We start from the raw sequence: 19,333 nt of genomic DNA on the forward strand, positions 1-19,333 counted from the left end.
CTATTCTTCATCTATATTATTGTATAGACGAAGAAAGTGAGATTCAGGTTCTTGGCCAAAGTCACACAGCCATCAAGTGGCATCAAACCCAGTCTGTCAGATGGGAGAGCACATGCCTGGACGAGGCATGTCCAGTCCTGGACATAGCTGGACTTCACTAGGATGAGGCACCTCCTAAGCTGGGTGGGTCTGAAGGATAACTTGGAGTTTGCCAAGGAGGAAAGAGGTGTGTGGGGAAGGGAGGGCTGTCTCATCCGGGAAGTGCCTGTGCTCAGGAGTGATACTCGGCCAGGAGAGGTGGAGCCAAAGCCAGACGCTTCCCAGGGCTGAGAGAGGAAGCCTTTGGATTTCACGGTTCTGATATTCCAAGCTCAGAGCTTCAGGTCACTTTGTGCCCAGGCCCTGCTGCAACCATGATTCCTCAGAGCTGCCCTGTATTGCCCACTCTTCCCCCACTCCCAGGTAATCTCATTTACTTGACTTTAATGCTCTCTTCTGGGCTCAAGACCTGCAAATCTAACTACTTCTTGGACCACATTTAGATGTCTCATGATCAGTCTCAGGTCCAAACTCAGGTCCCAGCTCTGCCTGCTGGCACCTGCTCTGCCTCGTGTCCCTAGCTCATCTCTGCCACCACCATCCACCCACTTGCTCAAGCTGGAAAGCTGGAAGTTCTCCTGGACACCTCCCTCTCCTTCACCCCCACATTCCACAGCCAGTCCTCAGCAAGTCCTGTTGGTTCTCCTGAATATGTCTCCCCAGTCCGTCATCTCTCTCCTTGCCCACTGCCCCAATCCAGACCAGCATCAGCTCTCACCTGGACCACTGTGACAGCCTCCTAACTGGTCTCCTTATGTTTCTGTTTTTGCCCGGCTTCATTTCAGGTTTCATACTGTAGTCAGAGTGATCTTCTAAAGATAAATGTTTGATTGTGTCATTTCCTTGCTTAAGACCCTTCCAAGATTTCTTGGAATAAAAGCCAGACTGACGTAGTCTGCAAGGCCCTGTGGGATCTGGTCCTTGCCTACCTTTTTGGATCGTCTGTACCGATTACCCTCTCCCTGAGCTGCAGGACTTTCATACATGTTGTTCCCTTATCCTGGAATGCCCCTCCCCTGCTTATCTATCTCCCTCAGATAGATACCAGCTTGAACATCATTTCTGCAGAGAAGCCTAAACTGGAAACTAAACATCAGCCCCTTCCATAGGACCTTGTACTTCTTTACAACACTCATCACACTTGACTTGCTTTTCCTCATCTCTCTTTCTTGCTAGACTGTGGACTCTGTGGGGTCAGGAATCCAGTTTTGCCTGGCCCCAGCACATAGTAGGTAAACAATGAATTGTTCTGTGAATGAAAGGAATAGATGAATCATTGCTGCAGCATCCTAACTAGCCTCCCTGCCTCCAGGCCTGCCTTTTCCAGTCCTTTCTCTGTATAGCCCCAGTGTTCTAAAACACAGAACTGACCCTGCTACTTAAAATACTTCAATAGCTCCCCATTGAGGGCAAGAAGGGCCTCAGCTTCTTAGCATGGGATTCAAAGCACGTTATGATCTGCACCCGAGAGCCCCTCCAGCCTCATCTCCCCTGCTTATCTACCCCCTCCCCACACTTTGAACTCCTGTTCCTCTAACACATCAGGCTGTTGTTTTGTGCCTCTGCCCTTGTGGTTCCCTCTGCCTATAATGCCTCCCCACCCCTGCTTTGTCTCCCTGGAGAACATCCTTCATTCTTCAAAACCAGCTTAGCTGCCACCTTTGCTGGGAAGCCTCTGAGGAACCCTCCCGGCCCTCCCTGGGCAGAGTTAGCACCCCCCACCACCTCAGCCACATCCGCACAGAGTCTACATCTTTTCCTCCTTGTGTCCCATGAAACTGAGCTCTTCCGGTGCAGGCACAGAAATTGTTCATCTTTGTGCCTCCAGCTCCCAGCTTCTCCCCTGTCCTTAATTAGGTCTTTGCTTATATACAGAAACCCACTCAAGCCAGCCTCAGTAATAAAGAAGGGTTTATTACGAGAACACAAGGGGTTTGGGGGAACTGAGGAGTAGGAAAATCATTAGCCTCTGGATGGTGAGACCTGTAGGCCAGGAGAAATTGAAGCAGCTGCTCTCTGTACCTTGTTGGCTGCCTTCACCTTTCTGTCTCCACACACTGGGTTTTCTCAGCTTCTCCAGATAATGGACCACCTATAGTTCCTGTATTTCATCCCTCAGTTCCAGCTACATTCAGAGATAGAACCCAGGGCTTGGCAGATCCAAGTCCAAACTCCCAGGAGAGGATCTGATTGGCTCTGAGGGGGTCAAGTACCCACCCTGGTCCAATCAACTGCAGCCTGCAGGGAAGGAAAACAAGGTCAGACATGCAGACATGGCTCTTGTTTGTTTGTAATCTGGGCAAGTATTATACTTCAAAAGACATCTGCTATAATTCTTATAGTGCCAGGTGGGCCTGGCCCCAGCCTTCCATCTGGACGGCACCTGGTGAAAACAGACCTAGCATTGTGACTTCAAGAGGAGTCTTTTCCGGGGGCAGCAGTGCCCAGGGCAGGCTCCGAAGAGCCTGTCAAATGTCATTCAGAGGCCTGAGCAGAGAGTTAGGGAGATGAGACCCTGATTTTCTCACCTCTCTTTGGAGTGGGGAGAGAGGGATGAGGAGGGCGTGAGCAGTCAGGACAGTTCTCTCTGCCAAAATCATATTCATCTCCTAAGACTCAGCTCATTTCCTTTTCTCAGTGAAGAACCATGCATGGTAGTTCCTGCTGTGAGGCTCCTATTAGATGGTAGGTGTAAGGACAATTTGTAAATAGGAGAGAACTGAGCAATTTCTAAGGATTGTTATTACGGGAATGGAATGTGGCAACAGGGTGCCAGCTTGCCACCGTGCCATCCAAGGTCCTACAGGAGGCAGGCAAGCCTAGAGCTTCCTTCCCAACGTGAGCATGGTCCCTTCAGTGAGACCTGAGATGACTTTCAGTGGCTCGTGCACATGCCACTGCATGGCATTGGCTCACGTACTGAGAAAGTTGGTTCCCTTTCAACTCTATCAAGTCCAAGTTTGTCCCAGGAAGAAAGTGTCAGTGCCATGCTGGTGTGTCTTTAACAACTTTCCAACACTTGCTGTCCTTTTTTTTTTTTTTTTTAATTTTAAAATTTTATTTATTTATTTATTTACTCTATTTTTGGCTGTGTTGGGTCTTTGTTGCTGCGCACGGGCTTTCTCTAGTTGCGGTGAGCGGGGGCTTCTCTTTGTTGCGGTGCGTGGGCTTCTCATTGCAGTGGCTTCTCTTGTTGTGGAACACAGGCTCTAGGCGCGCGAGCTTAAGTAGTTGCAGCCTGAGGGCTCAGTAGTTGTGGTCACGGGCTCTAGAGCACAGGCTCAGTAGTTGTGGCGCACGGGCTTAGTTGCTCCGCGGCATGTGGGATCTTCCTGGACCAGGGATCGAACCTGTGTCCCCTGCATTGGCAGGCGGATTCTTAACCACTGCCCCACCAGAGAAGTCCCTGCCCGTCCTTTTAAACAGAGCTCTTGGGGAATTCCCTGGTGGTCCAGTGGTTAGGACTCGGCGTTTTCAATGCCGGGGCCTGGGTTTGATCCCTGGTCAGGGAACTAACATCCCGCAAGCCGTGCGGTGTAGCCAAAAAAAAAAACAAAAACCAAAAAACCACAGAGATCTTGACTGGCAGCTCTGTGTAGCTAAACTTTAATAATATAGCTTTGTTTTCACTGTACTTATTTTACTGTTATTTTCTATTTATTAAAATTGGTATTGGCTTTCCATTTATAGTAGTAACACAAAATTTCTATTTAAAATAAATGCATTTAACTTAAAAGTGCCAATTTTAAGAAAATAATTAATGAGCCTTACAGGCGTATTGAGATTTGGCATAAACCACTGAGGGACACACAATGTTATGTGGATAATGCAAAACTGGGAAGTTGTACAGGGACGTCAGGGATGTGGACCTAGGTAATCTTTAAGATCCCCTCCACTTACCTGGAGAATTTGGGGGTCTCTTATGCTGTGCCAGCCTACTCCCTTCTCCTCACCTTGTGCCCTGGCTTGGGTTGCTTTCAGAGAATCGTGCCGTGATTGTCCTGTAGATAGGAGAACGTGGGCTGCTGTCCTCCAGCTTGCTTGAGAGGGGGGCTTTTGGAGTTGGGGTGTCTGGATGGGGGTAGGATGCCTCTCGCCTCTGAGGCAGGACTTGGGCACTCCTGGGCGGGGGGTGGGGGGTTGGGGGGGGCAGGAGCTGCAGACTCCACAGTCCTCCAGGTCCCCATGCACAACATGGGCCTTAGGGCCTCCCAGAGGGCAGGAGTCCCAGGGAGTGCGGAGGCTATGGGGGCCATGGGTGACGGTGAGGCTGTCCCCAGGGCTTGGAGCCCAGGGACGGCAAAGCCAGGAGGCTTTGGGGTCTCAAAGGTCCTGTTCTCCTTGCTCTCCCCTTTCCCACCTCTTTGTGCCGCTCACTGCCTGCCCCTGGAGATGGGGCAGCAACCCCAGGGGCCCTCAGAGGACACAGAGGATTTATCCACAGGGCCCAAGACCAGGGCCAGGTGGGCAGGAGGAAAGTCCTGCCTGCCCCTCCCCACTCCCATGTCCACAGCGGGAGGGCAGGCCTTGGCTCCAGGAGGGGTGGGGGGCCTGGGTGGTGTGGGGCGTGTGCTTGTGTATCCATGGTGAACGTCTGAGGGTCTCTGTGGAGGCATATTGTGTGTGCGTGTGCATGTGTGTAAGAGAGAGAGTTTGTATGTACGTGTGCGTGTCCGTGGTGAAAGGACCTCTGAGTGATATGTCTGAGGGTCTTTGTGGGGAGGCTCTGTGCGTTGTGTGAGTTTGGGCATGTGTGGCAGGGTGTCTTGTGTGTGATGTGCATGTGGGTCTGTGGTGAATGTGTCTCTGTGTAATGTGTGTCTGTGAGGCATCTGGTGTGTGTATGTGTGTGTGTTGTGCGTCTTGGTGGCTTGCACGCTGGGTGTGGTGTGTGCCTGTTGTTTTGTTTGTGTCGTCGTCTTTGTAGAGCGCGTGTCTGGCTCTGTGGTGTGTCCGAGTGGCTGTGTGCAAGTGTGTGGCGTGCACCTGGGGCTTTGTGCTCCAGAGAGGGTGCGGGGGACCAGGGGCGTGCCTGGGAAGGCGGAGTGCGTTGAGGGCAGTGTCTGTCTGGGCTGGGGCCGAGGGTATGCTGGCTTCCCGGGGAGTGTCCCCAGGGCTGGCGGTGGGCGAGGGCGGCGCCTTCCGGCTCAGCGCGGGGCTGGTAACCGGAGCCCCTTCCCCCATGAAATATTGATCCGGCCTAGCGGCGGCCCTGGCCAAATAAGGCCAGACCCACAGGGAGCCGGGAGAGCGGGGCCGGCCGCTGTCCGTGGTGCTGCCGCTTTCCCCTCGGCGGGGGCGTCGGCGCTCAGGCTGGGGCGGGGCTGGGAGGGGGCGAGATTTCCCCATCCACCAGCACCCTCAGCGGGGCCCCTCCCTCTGAGGATGAGCTAGGCCGTCCCTCTCACCTATCTGTCAGTTCTACCACCCTTTCTAGGAAGGGGGAACAGGGACCAAGTGAGTATTTGGTGGGGGAGGGGATCCAGTATCCCTCAGGGCTAGGGTTTGCCTGGGACAGTCCTAACTTACACTTGTGGTTCTGGTGTGATTGTTAGTAGTGTCTCTGTTCACTCTTTGAAAGAGTCCTAATTGGATGATAAATTGTGTGCTCCCCAGCAATGAGGCTTTGCCCCAAAGACCTCTTCCCCTGCTTCTCTGCTCTGCCCCTGGGGGTTCTGTAGTCAGTGGGTGTGCAAGTGCGGTGTGTGTGTTTGTGAGCGGGGATACTGTCTTTCCTGTGCTTGGGCTGAGCTGGAATAAGTGCTTGGGAGCCCCAGGCCCCTTGTGATCCTGCTGCAACCCAGACCCTCCCCAGGGCATCCAGCTCCCTTCTCTACCAGTGCAAATTCTGCTTTCCATTCAAGCTGTGCTCTTGTTCAGGCCTGGGCTTCCTTTGCCCTCCTGCATCCTGGGCTGGGCAGGCCTCTGCTTAGTCTCGATGTCAGGGTGTGTAGGGCCTCCAGGTTGGCCATCTGTGTACTCACGACATCTTCTCTGAGTTCTCCTACTTTGACTTGCTGATTCTCCCTCCTTCAATGGATTCCATTTTCCTCCTACCCCTAACTGTAGATATTACCTCTCACCCTTTCCTCACTCTGTACCCTCCTCCAGGCATTCTGCTTCCTTTCCACACCTCACTTTTCCCTCTGGGGAACACACCTAAATCCTGCCCACTCACACTGCTCTCCTGAACTCCAGGGAATCTGCTTACCAGTCCAACACCTCCATATGGGAGTTGCAAAATTATCTCAGGCTCATCATATCTAAAATAGGGACTCATGTTTCCCTCAAGCCAACTTTTCCCTCTAGGACCTCACGCTGTGGGGATGGCACCTGTCAGCCCTCACCCTTGCTGTAAATCATGTTGGATTCTGGTTTCTGCCCTTCCCCCAGCCTTGTCCCATCGCTAACTCCAGGCAGTCCCCCAAGCCCTCCCACGACTCTTGCACCCCTTTCCTCTTTCCACCAGCACTGTCTGAAGCAGTGCAGCCCTTCTTACCTGCCTCCTGACTGCTCTTCCTGCTGTCGGGCTTTCTTCTGATTCTGCACTGTGTTGGACTGATCTCTGTAAAATGTTACATCTCAACCATGTCAGATTTCACTCCCTTCAGGATTAAAGCCAAACTTCTTAACCCTTCATTCAGAGCCCTTCATTGGCTGTTCCCAGCCTACGTTCCCAGCCCTCTCTTCCACAGCTGCACATACCTCCTGCTCCAACTGCACTGCTCTGTTTAGCAGCCTCTGAACATACCATTCTTTCTCTGGACCTTCCCAGCTAGTTTCCACCTCTTTCCTGCCACCTGTACCTCTCTAAATCCCACCCACCTTTCGAGTTGCTCTGCAGAGAGTTTCTCTGTGATGCCTGCTCTGGTCTCCCCATCCTGAAGTGTCCACTCTTTCTGCAGAACAGGCAGGGTGTTTTATCTTTACCTCTCAGTGCTTTGGGTGGTCCTCAGACCAGCAGCATGGGTATCACCTGGGAGCTTGTTTGAAATGCAGACACTCAGGCTCCACCTTCCTGTGACCCATGGAATGAGAAACTGCATTTCAGTAAGATCCCCAGGTGATTTGTGTGCACATTTAAGTTTGAGAAGCACTGGACAGTGCATCCACTGAGGGCGGCATCTTGCTTCTGTTCGGGAGTGGCTTCAGCCCCAGGGTGTTTTCTAGTGGCATTCTCAAGTGCCAAGTCTAGCAGCCCCTGTCAGGCAACAGCTGCCACATCTGGCCACAAGCTTTGAGAAGGGGTGGGTGATGGAGATGGTCAGGAAGCATGTGCACTCTTCCTGGATGCTTCCACCTGGAATCTATGCCCCACAAGGCTCTGGAGCTCAAGCTCTGTAAATCCACTAGAGTGACAGGAGGAGGAATCAGTTAATCAATAGAAAGACAGTTATCAAGCAGAGAGCAGAACTTTTCCCTCTTCACAACTACACATTGGTGGAAATGTCTGTTATTTTAATGTATGTTTTGAAAAGAAAAATATGTATTTTCATTTTTTCTTTATGAGATCATTAATACAGCTTCTAAAGTAGTAACTTTAGAAAACACAATATGTCACATGAAGAAAATAAAAATGACTCACAATTCTGCTATCCAGCTATAAATACCATTTTTTATTTTAAAGTTTATTTTAGATCACCATTCATTCATTCAACAAATATTTACAGAGCCCTACTATGTGCCAAGCATTGGGGATTCAGGATGAAGAAGATGGCATGCTTTCTGTTTCTAAGCAGCGCACAGCCAGCGGGGCGGGGTGTGGGAAACGGGCACTGAACGAGTTAGGGCCAGCAGTGTATTCGTTTCCTAGGACAGCTGTAACAAAGTACCACAAACTGGATGGCCTAAAACAACATAAATTTATTGTCTCACAGTTCTGGAGGCTAGAAGTCTAAAATCAAGGTGTTAGTAGAGTTGTTTCCTTCCGAGGGAGGCTGCTCCATGGCTCTCTCCTGGCTTCTGGTGACAGCTGGCAATCCTTGGTGTTCCTTGGCTTGTTGCTGTATCACTCCAGTCTCTGCCTCCATCATCACATGGGTTCTCTCTGTAGTCTCTCTCTGTCTTCACACAGCCATCTTCTTATAAGGACACCAGTCATATTGGATTAGGGACCTGCCCTCCTTCGATATGACCTCAGTTTTACTAATCACATCTGCAGCAACCCTATTTCCAAACAAGGTCACATCCTGAGGTACCAAGGGTTGGGACTTCAACATATCTTTTTTTTGCAGGGGGGGCGCACAGTTCAACGCACAACAGGCAAGGATGGTATAGGGTCTGGGGGAGCATGACAGGGGGACTAACCTTGTCTGCAAAGACTCTCCTAGGACATGACATCCAGCCTGGGACTGAGCGCTGAGTAGGCATTAGCCCCCAAAGGTGGTGCGACACATACCAGGTCCGCAGGACACGAGGGTGGGGACGGACTGGAGAAGAGCATTCCAGGCTAGCAGGAGACAGAGTGGCACTTTTGAGGAATGAAAAAAATGCAAGTGTGGCTGGAATACGGAGGAGGGGCAGGAGTGCGAGATGAGCTGGGTCACTTCACTTGTGGGCCTTGTGAGGGGTTTTTACTTTCTCCTGAAGGAAGCAGGGAGCTACGGGAGGCTGTCCCACAGGAGGGATTCATTCTGCCTTGTGAGCCATCTCCTCACAAGACTGAGCTGTCTGAAGGCCGAGTTGTTCCTCTGTGAACCCAGTTCTGAGGGAAGACGTGCGGCCATGTCCTCCGGAGCCCCCTGGCTGAGAGAAGACACACGGCAGCCCTGTCTGAGGAAGGAAGGCCTGGCCATGCCCCCAGCAGCCCTCAGTCCAAGTGGGGAGGACGAACCGTGCCCTCAGGAGCCTTGCTCCGAACAGGAGACGAGGCTCACCCAGCTCTGGGTCTGCCTCACCCTTGGGTGTCCCGAGTCCTTGGAGTCTGGAGGACACAGGTTGGGCCCAGCCACCCAAGCCCCTGCCCTGCTTTGAGGACTGTGTCTGAGAACGTGTCCAGGGCAAGTGCATGACCCGTATGGGCCCCTGAGGCTGGGGGAGGCCTGAGCACCCTGCTCTCCTCAGGAGATGTCTGGCTCTTGCCTTTGTATCAGGACCCAGTCTGTCTGCTCAGCCCATCCCTACCACACACTCGGAGGGCTGCCCCTTTACTGTGTGTGATGGGAGAGGGCCCCCTGCCCAAAGCTGCCTGTCCCTTCCTGCCTGGGCTGAGTGGGCCGGGCTGGGTGGAGGAGAAGTGGGTCAGCTCAGTAGCCATGGCGACTGCAGCCAGCCTTCTCATCTCCTCGCCACAGACCTCACGATGACATCCTTTGTTTGGCCTGTGGGGATGGGGGCCAGAGGGGTGAGATTGGGGGCCAGAGTGTGTATGAGTGTGTGTATGTGTGTGTGTGTGCAAGCTCACACGAGCGCCTGCTCAGAGCTGGTGTGCATGCCTGGCCAAGGGAACCCACAGATCCAAGTAAGACACTTCCTGCTTCCCTGCCCACTGAAGGGATGGGGCTCTTCCTGCCTCTGAGCTGGGCAGGGGCCGGGGGCCAGGGGGAGGGTGTGTGTGTGTGTGTGTGTCTGCCTGCCTGTGACTGTCAGTGTGGCTACTCCTGTGTGCTTTTGTGTGGATGAGTATCTTGGGGGGGGTGTGCATGTCTGTGTACGCATGTGATTGTGTCTTCAAGTGTGTATCGTTTGTGTGGGTCTGCATGGTGTGTAATCACACATTTGAAATTCTGTGCCCTGTGCCTCTCCCGGTTATGCGTAGTGTGTGTGCGAGCCTGGTTTGGAGGAGATAAAAGTCACATAACCAGGAGAGGAGCTGGCAGAGTGCTCCCTACTCAGGCTGGGTGTGCTCCCTGGGTCCAGCTTACCCTCCCCCACCACACACCAGCTCTGTCACCCACCTGTCTCTTCCTGAGGGGGAAAGTGAAGGCTAGAAACAAGGGATACCCCCACCTTCTGTAGATGCAGGTAAAAAAAAATCAGTATTACCTCATGAGCTGGTTCTCATTAGTTGGTGAGGCAGCACTGTGTTAAGAGGGATTCTGAGGTTAAGTCTGGCCTCTGACATGGGCACAGATTGGCATGAGCAATGTGGTAGGCAGCCCTAGTGCTAGATAAGGATTGGGGCAGGGGTCTCCAATGCCAGACCCAGCATCCGCTGAGGGACCAGGAGCTGAGATGCTGGCAGGGAAAAGCACAGCCTCACATGTCAGCTCCCACCTCAACTGAGAGGTGCAGGGACCCAGATCCCACACTTATCCTGCACCCAGGGCTGGAGTGGGAGGTGATCCTGTTGGTCTCCGAGCCTTCCCATGAAGTGGTTGCACCTGGATGCAATCCAGACTAATAAGCACCAACACCTGTGAAATCCTTTACCATTTACAAAGGCACATTATGAATAGTAATAATATAATTGCCCAGCTGAGCATTTAGCATGTACCAATCCTTATTTTTGTAATATTTCATCTAAGAATCCTAAGGCAGGCATTATTATCCCCACTTGAGAGATGAGGAGCTCTAGGCTCAGGGGGTTTGTTAAGGAAATTGCCCTGGGTTATATGGCTTGTAAGTGACAGATCTAGGTTTTGAACTAAGTCTGTCTGCCTCCAAAGCCTGTGCTTTTAATTACTGTGCTATCCTCCTCCTCATTAACCCATCTGATCCCCAGTCCAGCCCGGAGAGTCGGGCTGGGTCCAGATGGCCAGTAGACTCATTTTATAGAAGAGGAGATGAGGGTTCAGAGAAGCTGAATGACCTGCTCAGGATCACACACTGCGGGTGGAGCCGGGAGTCGGCCCCCTGATACACCCCCAATACACACACTCCTGACTGATGGTTGTGTCACAGAGTGTCTGGGGACGGACACAGACCCCATCGGTCAGGGGGAGGACAGAGGAAGAATAGGGTCTGAGCTCCTTAGAAGTTGGACCTGGATGAGTCCCTTGGCATTAGCACCAGCAATTTAACATTAAAGTGCCTAAAGGCAGATTAGGGGACCCAGGAGTTTGGACAAGGAGGAAACAGCATCAGAGAGTTTGAATGATTTGCTGAAGGTCACACAACTATCTCCAAAGTCCGTCTCTTTACTCCACAAGCTACTAGAATCCCTGGAGGACACATGTCCTCTCTAGCCCTTCCTCTAAGCTCCCCTTTTTCCTTCCAGACTCTTATCACATCACCTCCTCCTGGAAGCTACCCTGATTGTCTTCACCTCCTTTCTTGAAAACTAGTGTCTCAGAAGTTAACAGAAGGCTTGTGTAAATGCCCTAGGTGTGTGCTGTTGGGAGGGGCACAGCCCCCTGTGATGGGAACACCACATTCAGATTCATCAGTTTGGTGAGTTTGGGTTGTCTTCGAGGTGAGAGGTGGGGAGGAAGCACCTGACAGGTGATGTAGGACCTGGGAGTTAGGAGTCTTGGTTTGGAGCTCTGGTTTTGTCAACAGCTTTCTGTGTGACCCTGGGTGTGTCTCTTTCCCATTCTTTTTTTTTTTTTTTTTTTTAAGATGTTAAAATTATAATGTCATATCATCACAATAATCTTTTTTTCCCCATGATTAGTTTTCTGTTGTTTTTTTTTCACACACACACACACACTGTATTTTATTTTTACAAGAGATAAATAAACTGACACCAAGCATTGTAAATGGATGACCGCAACAAAAGCAACAATGATTGCAATTACCAAACACGAAACACACTCATACTATGTCATAATATTGACATTCAGTCCAGTAATCCTCCACTGTAACAGCTCCTTTACTTTGCAGTGAAAATTGATTTGTATATTTTTTGCCTCTGAGTCCTTGTGGGATTTTTTTTTTATTCAAACAGAAAGTCACAAAAATTATAATCATCCTCATCAGTTCACTCAGTCCCATGTAATTAATTTTTTTTTCATCTTGATCTTTTGTTAGCACTTTTATGAATTCATCAGTTTTCCATTACTCTTTCCCATTCTGAGCCTTGATTTCCTCCTCTGCAAAATGAAAGGCTCAGGTTAGAATAGGGAGGCAAGTCAGTTTGACCTTATGAGCTGGTTCTCATCAGTTGGTGATGCAGCACTGTGTTAAGAGGGATTCTGAGGTTAAATCTGGCCCTGATGAGAAAGAGAGAAGGATTAGTGGTGTCTACTATGTGCAGAGGATAGGGAGGGGTGGTAAGAGCCTTAGGAATTTGCCATCCCTTACAGCCTAACAGTCCATCACTCTGTGACAGATTCCTTGGTCTTTTCTGTTGAAAGGGTGGGTAGCTAGTTTCATCTTGGGCTTTTGGATAGCCTTACTGATGCTCAAAAAAGGTTTATTAACTTGGTTAGACACATGGTCAAAAGGACCAAGGGGCCCAGGGTGGCCAGGCAGAGCCCGGAGTCCTGCCATTGTCAGGAATCAGGAGAGGGCTTTGGGAGCCTTTCGGGTACTGAGACCCCAGGGTAGAGGTCAAACATTGAAGGCCAGAAAGAAAACGCTAGGCTCCTTCCTTGGGGAACTTGGAAGGTATCTGCTGGCATGGAGCTTGGCAGGAGTGGGGGGGGCAGTAGGAAGGGATCCCTGGAGGGGATGTCCAAGCTGTGGCCATAGATGCTGCTATAGCAATAGATGGGAGTCAGCAGGGAGAACTTCAGAGTAAGGTTTCTGTGACCCAGCAAGATCATGGGAGGGTTTCCTTCCATCAGGAGCCATGACTGGGATTGGGAAAGGGACAGTCCTGCTCAGAGGCAGGGAATTGTTGAAGTGACTTTTGTAGAAATTCATTCAGCAATCTTTTAGAACCACCAGTATGTGAAGTGCTGTGTTCTGTGTCCTGCCGGCCCCTCACCACTCTGCCACCATATCCACCTGCTGCCCCTTTCCCATCCCTGTGGTCTGAGGGCTGGGGGCGCTGCTGTGAGTAGGACTGCCTTCCTCACAGGGGCCAGGGGGTCGGCTCTGACTGGCTCTCTGTCTTGCCCGTCTTGAGCCAGGCTGGCTGCCAGAGAATCAACTAGAGCCCTAATGCTGAGCCTGCTGCTGCCATGTGTGTCAAAAGGACTCTAGAGAGCACGTCATCTGACCCCTTCAGTTTACACACAGATGAGGAACCCAGGCCCAGAGAAGGTCACACAAAGAATCTAATCTATACAGTATACATTCTAATCCCACCTCCTGATTCTGAACTCTCCCAGGCTGCCCTACCCTGGACTTGGGACCGGGGGGCAGGCCCTAAGATCCTGGGTCCAGTGCTTTGGGTCAGGCTCGGCTCCTCCTGTCCCCTTGGGGGTAGCCCCTGCCTGCTGGGCCCTCCTAAACATTCGTCAGCTCTCCAGGCCCCCTGGGTGATCCTCGGGTGGTTAAAGATGAGAATGTGGCTGCGGATGGTGCAGAGTCCTGGATGTCAAACCATCTGCTTGTCGGTTCCATTCATTATTCATGAGGAAACATGAGCTCCTGGGTTGGCAGGGTCAAGAATTTTGTCCCTTACCCTCTTTCCTTCTCTTCCCCTGGGAGCAGTGTTCTTGAGCTTCCTGTCGGCAACACCAGGGAAGCAGTTGCTTCTCCAGCTGTGGTCCGAGTGGCATCTCTGCTGCCCCTCAGATGCTCACGCCAGCTGTGGGAACCTGGGCCAGAGTGGGTTTTCTCATCACAGATACTTTGCTTACAGTTTTCTCAAAGAACCTGGAGACCCGGGGCAAAGCCTGAGCAGGAGGCCTGGGCCCCCTCTTTGGGTGAGCTCTGGGGTGAAGGAGTAAGGGCTGCTGAGCGTGTCTGTCTCTTCGTGGAAACAGGAGACCCGGAAACAGGAGTCCAGGCCTGGCCACTTCTTAGCTGGGTTGGATGGGCAAGGCCTTAACTTCTCTGAGACTGGGTTTTCTCATCTGTGACATGGAGATAACTACACATGTAACAGAAATACTTTAAGGAGTAAATTAGGCTTTTGCTCTAGCTGGTTCAAAGTCTCAGATAAGCCCTCTCCCACCGTCCACCAAAAGACCATGCAGATACCAAAAAAACACACAAACTGGCACTAGAATTGGAAACTAAAGAGGTCATCATAGGCCCAAGTCCAGGGGGACTTTCCATTAGCTGCAAGGTTGATGGGGGATGGATGGAGAAATACAATCCGAGACTCTGCATACATCACAGGGCCAGCGAGAACAGTCTAAACAGCCACAAAGAAGTCAAAACATGGCTCTAACTCATCCCTACTGTCATCCCTCATTCACCAGGCCGCGCGGGAGCCGTGCTGATCAGGAGCCCAGGTGGCCATTCTCGGCTGTCTGGGGACTGTCTTCCTCGTCAGCTGGAGTGGTGCCTTCCCTTCCCACCCCCATCTCCCCTCTCCTTTCTATGTCCTTTTGAAAAGTCGGATTCCTCAGGGTGATGGGGCCCTGAGCCCTGGGATGGGAGCTGCCCTGGGGAAAGCGCTGGGGGCTACAGCAGAGCTGGGAAGGGCTGGGGGCGGAGCCTGCCTGCAGCTGTCTCTCCTGTACTCTGTCCGAGCCTAGGACTTTCAGCCAAGTTGTAGAGGGCGACAGCAGGAGATCCCACCTCTGCACTAAACAGAGCCACGGGCGCCTGCTGCCCTGCTCCCTGGAGTGACTTCCAGCGTCCTCTGTCCTCTTCCCTAGCACTCGTTGGAACCGCCATTAAATATTTAATTGCATAACTAGTTATTCACTGTGTGTCTCTCCTGGACTGGAGGCTCTGGGAGGGCAGGACGAAGTCGGCCTGGCTCACTACTGTATCACTGGCACTCAGCAGAGGCCTTGGAATTTTAGGGGTTTAAATTTTTTTAAACATTTTTTTCTCAATTTTATACTCAGAGAAAAAATATTTTTCTTTTTTTTTTTTTTGTCTGTACCGTGCAGCTTGCAGGATCTTAGTTCCCCAACCAGGGATCAAACCCGTGCCCCCTGCAGTGGAAGCGCAGAGTCCTAACCACTGGACCGCCAGTAAATTCCCCAAAAAATATCTTTCTAAAGTATATTATTAAATAAAATGATGACCTTTAGCATAAATATAATACTTAAAACTTGGGATCACTTGTGGTGATCATTTTGTAATGTATAGAACTATCAAATCACTATCTTGTGTACCTGGATCTAACATAGTGTTGTAGGTCAGTTATACTTCAGTTTTTAAAAATGAATAGATAAAAATTTTTAAATTGCCTTGATTATTTTAGGACATCAACTTGCCAGTTTCTACAAGAAGGCCAGTTAGAATATTGATTGGGATTGTACTGAATCTATAGATTAATTTAGGAATAACTGACATTTTTTTTTTGGAATAATTTTTTTAATTGAAGTATACTTGATGTACAGTATTATATAGGTGTACAGTATAGTAATTCACAATTTTTAAAGGTAATACTCCATTTATAGTTACTATAAAATATTGGCTATATTCCCTTTAGGTATTTGTTGAATGCAGCATTAGAGAGAAAATTTGTCTACTTTGGAAAGGAATTTGGCAATATATTCCAAGAATCAGAAAAATGTTTATGCTCAGTATTAGGTAAGATGCTTTTGGATGTAACAGAGAACCCTGAGTCAAACTGGCTTAGGCAATGGAAAACACATTGTCTCACATAGCAGGAAGGCCAGAGAAGGCAGGCTTCAGGTTGGCCTGAGGTCCTTTCTGTCTCTGTGCCGTGCCACCCTCAGCAGCACTGGCTTCATCCTAGGGTGGGCTCTCTCTCGGGAGAGAGGTCTTAAGGGAGGAAGGGAAAAGACAGACAGACAGAGGGAGAAGCACCCACCTCTCTTGTAAGCCTGGAATCCAAATCTTCGCCTTAAGTCAGATTGGGCCAACTTAGTCATATGCCCACCCTTGGACCAGTAAGAGTTACCAAGGTGAATGCCACTTACTGATTGTTTTAAACAAATCAGGATCTGCCTCTAAAACAAGGGACGAGGTGGACAAAACCAGAGCTCGGTCAGGAAGCAGGAAGTGAAAAGCTACCAGTGGCGTTCACACTCGCTAGCCCAGTCACCTCATTTCCAGGAGTTGATCCTAGGGAAATAAGCAGATAAAAATCAGTGTACAAAGATCTTTATTGCAGTGTTGTTTAAAAGACAGGAGAGAAAGGGAGAGAGAGAGAGAGAGAGGAGAAAGTTGGACTTGATCTAAGCAGTAACCGTATTGAAATATTTAAGTCAATTATAGTGCCTGCATACAATGGAACATACTGGTGGCATTTAAACATTTCTACAAAGTGTTAATAACATTGGAAAGTCTTCTGATATAACATTAAATGAAAAATAGCAGGATATAAAATTGTATTGGCAGTATGAGTTCAGTTATTTTTTGAAATGTGTGAAAAAGAGACTGGGAGGAAATCGGCTAAGATGCCTGTAGTGGCTGCCTCCCAGTAAGGGTGATTTTCCCTGCTTCTTTACACTTTTCTGTCCCACCCGCTTCAAGCAGGAGGACCCCTTCCACAGTCTGCCCAGGCTGGAGCCAGTTTTGTTCTGCCTGTTCTCATTTTTGGCTGTGAAAACAACAGTCACGCTTACTGAATATTTACTCCGTGCCTGATACCGTTCCAGGCACTTTCACCTGCGCTAATTTAATCCTTACAACAGTCCTACGAGGTAAGTGCTTTCATTTCTCATTTTGCTGAGGTGTTCACTGAAACCCCGAGATGTTTGGTCATGAGGTCACACAGCTAGTGGGTAGAGGCCTTTGGAATTCAAGAATGAGTCACATAACTGCACAGCCTCCGCCTTCACCGCCAAACCAGGTCACTTGTCGGGGCAGCCACATGCTAATGAGAATAGTCCCGTTCATCGAGCCAGATTCTGGGCACACCCTTTACATTGACTTGTTCATTTAATCCCCACAACCTCAGAGAGGCTGAGCGCCTTGCCCGAGGTCACACAGCTAGGAAGGGGTGGGGCGGCGGTAGAGGGGCCCAGGGTCTGACGTGGGACCCCTTTGTCTCTCCCGCTGCCCCACAGGGTTGCCTGAGGCCCTGCCGCCCCGTGGATCATGTTTAACGGGGAGCCAGGTCCGGCCTCAGCTGCGGCCTCCAGGAACGTGGTGCGGAGCTCCAGCATCAGCGGCGAAATCTGCGGATCCCAGCAGGCTGGGGACGGGACCGGGACCACCACCGCCAAGAAGCGGCGCAGCAGCCTCGGGGCCAAGATGGTGGCCATCGTGGGCCTGACCCAGTGGAGCAGGAGCACCCTCCAGCTCCCCCAGGCTGGTGAGGGGTGTGGGGCACCCCGCGCTGGGGTGGGGCCCCTCACAGTGACGGGGCTCCCAGGGGCCGTTCTCGTGGGTGGGCACTCCCACCCCCACACATCCTTATGTTGCACTTACCATGTACCAGGTGCTGCTCTGGGTCTAGTCCGTGTCCTACTCACTGACTCCTTCTATAACTCTATGTGGAGGATACTGGAGCACAGAGAAGGGAAGTAAGATGCCCCAAACTATACAGCTAGTAGGTGGTGGAGTCTGGGTTCAAACCCCAGCATTGGGCTCCCGAGTTCACGCTCCTAACCTCTGTGCTCTGCTGCCTCTGCACAGACTTACACATTTATCAGCAGTTATTCATTAAGCAGCCATCATGTTCCTGGCACTGTGCTGAGTGACACCACAGCTTCACAGAAACATCCACGAGACTCAGTCTCACCTGTAATCTTCGAGTTTCTTAAGTACAAGTAGCCGCACACATATGTTACAAAGCCACGAGAGAGACACACACATACAAAGACATGCCTTGCATAATCACATAAATAGCATGCTCAGTTGCTCAGGAAACCTACCCTTACACACATGCACACTCAGTGGCCTGTGGTCATAGAAACACATCACATGTGTGTACGCATATACCTCACAAAGCCACATTCACACACTACCTTCACAGCTACCTCCTGATAAATACAGCATACTTTCTCAGACAGCTGGTTATAGAATCCTACTTATGCTCAGCCTGGCGGGTGACCCACCTTGTCACACACAGTCACACCTGGAGCTCACGTCATCCCCCCACCAAGACCTCCTCACTTTGTGGCATCAGCCCAGACACCAGCTGGTTTTGTTTTAAAATCTCTTCGTGCTTATTTTGCTCAGAGTAACAACTTCCCTAAGAAACCTTCAAATAGGCCGCTGGATGTGGGTGGTGAGGGGGTGGGGCACTGGAGGATCCGGGGAGAATGCCCATCAAGACTCCTAGCTGGGGCTGGGGCTGGGGGACTTTTCCAGGCCTTAAAATAGATTTTTACAAAGCCCTCCACAGGAGCATGTGGGATGGTCTTTTCCAGCAATCAAGCTGCGATATGGTTTCTGGCTCAGAGAAATGCTAGACGGGGAGGGGGCTTGAGATTATGAGTGCCCCAGGATGAGCATGGCCCCTGTGAAAGTGCTTGACACTAGGGAGTCAGGAAGATGGGGATCTAGGAATCCAGGAGTTGGGCTGGGACAGGACCAAGGGGGTGGCATTAAGGTTGGGGGACTAAGATTAGGAGGGCCCCCAGGAGTCTGGCTTCAGGAAACCAAGCCCTGCTGATCTCTGGCCAAATCGGCTGATTCAGCTTCAGACCCAAAGGTCTCTTCATGCCCAAATGATTTGGAGGGACAGTCTTCCAAGGCCAGGACAGGTGCCTGAGTCACTGTGAGACATATCAGTGATCTGCCTGGGACTGTCCACCTACCTAGGCTCCACAGTCAGCAGGCAGGGATTGGAGCAGACACCAGGATGACCTCCAGCCTTGAGGGGAAATGAACGATGATGGGGCTTCCAGATCACTTGTCTCTGCGGTATGCAAGGGCATGGCTGAATGCCTGGGGAGCCAGGGGAATTGCCCACTGCCCTTCTAACCAAAGGTCTCTCTGAATCATCCAGTTGCCAAATGTCAGAGCAGGAAGGGGCCCTGGGGATCTGGAGATCCTCTGGTCTGATGTACTCATTTTATTGATGAGGCATCTGAGCCTGGAGACGAGAAGGCACTTTTTTGGAGAAGGACTTCAAATTGGCCTTCAGAGATACACCCTGTCATTTACTAGCTGGGTGACTTGGGCAAGTTACTTCACCTCTCTGAGCCCGCTTCCTCATTTGTAGAATAAGGACAATAATACATGCCTTGCTGTGTTGTCCAGGGGATTGAATGAGATAGGATGTGTAAAGGTACCCAGCCTCTTGCCTGTCATGTACTAGACACTTGGTAAATTGTTGGTGTTATTATTACCCATGGGCACACAGTAGGGCCAAAAAAAAGTGACTTCTCTGGCCTCCACAGCTCTGCCCCTTGCTTGT

General features: G+C 50.8%; 1 protein-coding gene across 5 annotated transcripts in view; it reads left to right on the plus strand.

Annotated features, from left to right (window-relative positions):
• The window catches only part of RIMS3 (regulating synaptic membrane exocytosis 3), a 35,452-nt gene that overhangs the window by 4,367 nt on the left and 11,752 nt on the right, over positions 1-19,333 (plus strand). The window contains exons 1-4 of one of the 5 annotated variants that reach the window (XM_061184417.1): positions 14,962-15,023; positions 15,488-15,588; positions 16,498-16,667; positions 17,034-17,281. In XM_061184417.1, the coding sequence (XP_061040400.1) occupies positions 17,065-17,281 (217 nt within the window). In that variant the 5' untranslated portion in view covers positions 14,962-15,023; positions 15,488-15,588; positions 16,498-16,667; positions 17,034-17,064. Of the gene's footprint in view, positions 1-11,257; positions 11,431-14,961; positions 15,024-15,487; positions 15,589-16,497; positions 16,668-17,033; positions 17,282-19,333 lie in introns of those variants that run through there. The other 4 variants (XM_061184420.1, XM_061184418.1, XM_061184419.1 and 1 more) reach the window with 4 other exon arrangements.

Source organism: Eubalaena glacialis, chromosome 3 (genome assembly GCF_028564815.1).
Source record: "Eubalaena glacialis isolate mEubGla1 chromosome 3, mEubGla1.1.hap2.+ XY, whole genome shotgun sequence".
Lineage (NCBI taxonomy): Eukaryota > Metazoa > Chordata > Mammalia > Artiodactyla > Balaenidae > Eubalaena > Eubalaena glacialis.